This window comes from Frankliniella occidentalis, unplaced genomic scaffold (genome assembly GCF_000697945.3).
Source record: "Frankliniella occidentalis isolate FOCC.00 unplaced genomic scaffold, Focc_3.1 Scaffold13, whole genome shotgun sequence".
Taxonomy (NCBI): domain Eukaryota; kingdom Metazoa; phylum Arthropoda; class Insecta; order Thysanoptera; family Thripidae; genus Frankliniella; species Frankliniella occidentalis.
The window spans coordinates 1,534,658-1,538,542 of NW_026267143.1; the positions used below are offsets into that span (position 1 = coordinate 1,534,658).

The 3,885-nt window shown below is 57.2% G+C and overlaps 1 protein-coding gene across 3 annotated transcripts; it reads right to left on the minus strand.

Annotated features, from left to right (window-relative positions):
- Positions 1-82: 82 nt before the first annotated feature.
- LOC113217619 (lysophosphatidic acid receptor 3-like) lies at positions 83-3,833 on the minus strand. 3 transcript variants are annotated; one of them, XM_052263682.1, is made up of 5 exons: positions 3,639-3,833; positions 3,443-3,537; positions 2,565-2,818; positions 1,118-1,316; positions 83-887 (listed from the first exon to the last, which is right to left on the minus strand). In XM_052263682.1, exons 1-5 carry the CDS (start codon positions 3,697-3,699, stop codon positions 393-395), a joined length of 1,104 nt encoding a protein of 367 aa, XP_052119642.1. In that variant the 5' UTR covers positions 3,700-3,833; the 3' UTR covers positions 83-392. The 3 variants fall into 3 exon arrangements, with proteins under 3 accessions (XP_052119642.1, XP_052119641.1, XP_026293365.1); XM_052263681.1 differs by having other exon boundaries at positions 3,443-3,564; XM_026437580.2 differs by having other exon boundaries at positions 3,216-3,564; positions 3,639-3,655.
- Between the last annotated feature and the right edge of the window lie 52 nt (positions 3,834-3,885).

Consider the following 3,885-nt stretch of genomic DNA (forward strand, 5'->3'; position numbering starts at 1 on the left):
CCCTCCCTCGCCCCCCTCTCTCCCCCTGACGTCTAACTCAGCAGGCAAGTAAGCAGGAAAGCGAAATGATTCTACGACGAGATTTTCTGGATGTGAGTTCTTAGGATGATTTATTTCCACGTCGTGATAGACAAACGCGTAACTATACACACAAAGTTCCCGGAAAAAAGGCGCGGGACAGGGGGTTTAGGTTGTGAACGTGGTAAAAACTGTAACGACTAGTAGCACGTTATTGAAAACATAATTTACGTTTAGTGCACGTTCAACATAGTCACTCCTCCATCACGTACGCCTGTACGCTCTCTTTTCACTCGCGCGCGCTCGGAGAGTGGGGTAGGGGGCTGCCTTTGCCCCACGGGGCGGGGGGGCGGGCAGGTGGTGAGACAACGCACTCATATGACGTTCTCGTAGGGCACGTACTTCTCCCGGGGCGCGGCGACGGCGAGGTGCTTGGCCGTGGAGATGACGGCCACGCCGCTGCCGCTGCCCCCGCCGCCGCTGAGGCTCGTCGCCGTGGTGCTGGAGCCGGCGGGGAGCTTCCGTATGGCGTCCGGGCCGTCGTGCACCCCCAGCAGGAACATGACCTTGTCCATGAACTGGCGCAGTGCCGTGCGCACCGAGGCGTTCTTCCAGGAGTAGATGAAGGGGTTGAGCATGGGGTTGAGGTTGGCCACGGAGCAGAGGCACTGGAAGGCCAGGTCGAGCCCCGGGCCGCGCAGCCCCATGAGTCGCGCGCCGAACAGCGCCATGAAGGGCACGTAGCACACCACGTAGCAGCCCACCACGAGCACCACGGCGCGCATGGACTTGATGGAGCTGCGCTGCACCTGGGCGCCCCAGATGGACTTCTCGTGCACCTTGCGCCGCGCGCGCATGCGCTTGATCTCCTGCAAAAGGGGCACGGGCAAGATTAGACGTGCTGCTAGACAATAGATTTACTAGGGGATAACTAATTATTTAGATATTGTATGGCTACCAGATTTAGCTATGTCGCAAAAACATAGCTATCTGGCTAAAAGTTTAGGTATGTCGCTTAAACTTTCGCAATAAAGCGGTAGATACATTTTTGGCTACACAGACGAATAATTCGTTATCGCTCGTGTAGCTATTGGTATACCTGTCGAATGCGCAGGTGCGCCACCAGGATGATGGTGAACACGGACACGTGCATGGGTACGCCGATGAGCGCCATGTGGCGGCGCGGGATGACCGTGTCCAGGCAGGGCCGCCCGTACTCGAAGTGGTTCCAGAAGAAGAGGCTGCCGGCGCCCAGCAGCCCCACCAGCCACGTCAGGGCGATGATGAAGCACGCGCGCCTACGATCAGATAAAGTCAGAAAAAATTAGGAAAAGTCAGAAAAAAACATCAGAAAAAAATAATGAGAAATTGAGGAAAAACATCAAGAAAAGTCGTAGTCACTCGCAGGGAGCTCCTTTCATGGCAGTTTAGACAGGAAATTATTTAACTCTTAACCTCTGTAGTTGTTCTAGGTGAGGCAACTTTACCATGGCGTGTATACCGGGTGTCCGGTAGAATAGGCGGCAGCTGGATGGGTTGCCTACGCACTGGCGTGCAGGCGCGGAGGGCGAGGGGGGAGTGGAAGAGGTGGCGGGAGGCGGCCGCCGTAGGCAACACAACACAACCAGCTGCCGCGTATTCTCTATGACACCCGGTACAAACGAATGTGTACATATCACCTTTGAACTTAGTTGGAGAGCACTGAAAAAATAATAATTCCATACCCCCTGAAACTAAACTAAATTCCGTGCACATGTCTGTGGTGGCCTGGTCTGGGCGAGGCTGATCCGCAGACCTACTCCAGCAGTGAGAGCCGGACCGCCATCGGCATCGGCACCAGGGGTCGGCCTCGCGCATGTACGTACTCGGAAATGAGCACGTCGGCAAATGGGCTATTTGTGTCGCTTATCAAACTACGGCCATCAGTAGATTCAGGTACGCAGCCCACGCCCGCCGCAGCAGCGCTTTTCTCTGTTTGCGGTCACAACACATTCGCCGTCGACGACTCTTCCGGAATGTCTTGTGCCAGCCATAGTGGAGAAAGATAGCTCGTTCGCTCTTTCTCGCACTCCATGCCCCCCCCCCCCCTTCTCTGTAGCAGCCGTGAGCGTCCCGTGCGTCCAAGGTTTGTTTAACGGCCCGGTGAGGTGACCCCTCAGGTCGCGTAGCCTCCCGCGGGGAAAACCCTCGCGGCTCCCGGAAAATTTGGTAGGGAGTCCGCGAGCCGGGCGACAGCCCAGCGAGAGCCGGGCGAGAGCAGTGAAGGCCGGGCCGGGAATATCCCTTTCGGATGAAGCTGGCATGCAAAGCAGACCTCGGATCGCCCTTCCCATGAAAGGTCAATGTGCCCTGCCTAGTTGTTTCAATTTTCCTCAAAAGTATTTATGAGAAATGTTTCAAGAATTTATTTTAAAAATCGAAATATTTTAGCGACAAAGTTTGATTTTTCTCCCTTTTTTCTGGAAATTTCAAACTTTTCAATTAATTTTTTTCCGTTCCAAATTTTTCTGGTAAATCCTCCTCCCCCAGCCCCGCCCTCGCCTCACCTGCGCGTCATGTACTCCTGGTAGCGCAGGCTGTGGATCACGGCCACGTAGCGGTCGATGGAGATGGCGGCCAGCGTCGTCACCGAGATGACCCCCGAGAACATGAAGGTGGCCGTCTTGAAGAGGCAGAAGAAGCGGTGGCGAGACATGTACTCGGAGATGGCGCACACGTAGTGCGAGACGAGGAAGAACAGCACGGAGCAGCCGATGAGGAAGTCCGCCACGGCCAGGTTCATGACGAACAGCGACGACACCTGGGGAACAACATCACACGTGATCAAGAGTTCGGAATAAACTTTTCTTACGATGCCCCGCCATCATGGTTATTGCACCCCACGAGTGATTAAAGAACAAAGCAAATCAGAACGATAGTGTTGCCAACTCGACCCCCACGAGTGTTTCTGACATTTGTTTTCCTTCAGCAGCAGCGGGTATGTTTTAGGTTTTAGGGCCGATTGACGAGCGGGGCGATGGAGCGTCGGATGTCTGCACAATGTTTTCTACTTTCAGACGTTTCCTCTGAGATTTGCCCGGGACGGAGGGGGGTGGGGGAGTCTCAACGTTCAACATGCTGTGCAAAAATTCAGAGTTTTTCCACCAATGGAATGGACCTGCCTGAAAATATGACAGGCAAACAATGTTGCAGCTGACCTTGAAGCGTGGACACAGCGTCTCCCGGCGGCACCAGCGCTGGTGCAGGAGCGCACAGATGGTCAGCGCGTTGCCGGCCAGGATGAGAGCGCACACCGTCACGTCGAGGGCCAGCTTGGACACGATGAACGTGCGCAGGGCGTCGTCGGGCACCCCGGCCGGGCCCGTGGCCTCGAGCGGGCAGTACGTGTCCATGACGGGGAGCTGGTTCGGTGCGGTTTCTTTACCTCAACGACTCGGCGCCGTCCCCGCCGTTGTCGGCCGTCCTCGCCGGCATCCTGGTCGCCGGCAGCTGTGGCATGGCGCTCGGCCCGGCCGGCCGCTGCAACGTCTCCAAGTCCACCACTCGCTACACACACTGAGTGTCACTAGCAGCGCGGAGGGCCCGCCCAGCCCCTCAGATGTACTTCACTTCACTCTTACACGTGCAGCGGGCCCCGCTCTTCTCCGCAGTCCTGGAGGATCGTCGGCCGTCCTCTCGCATCGGGCGTGGCGGGGCGTGGCGGGGTGCGGCGGGGCGTGGCTGGCAGGGCGGGGCGGGGCGTAGCGGTCGCGGAACTCGAGGGGAGGCCGCGCTTTGCGGTGGCGCCGAGATGTTCTCCCCGGTCCAACAAGCTCATCACTAACAGCTGCCCGGCCAAAACATGGGCGCTATGCCCCCCTCCGCTCC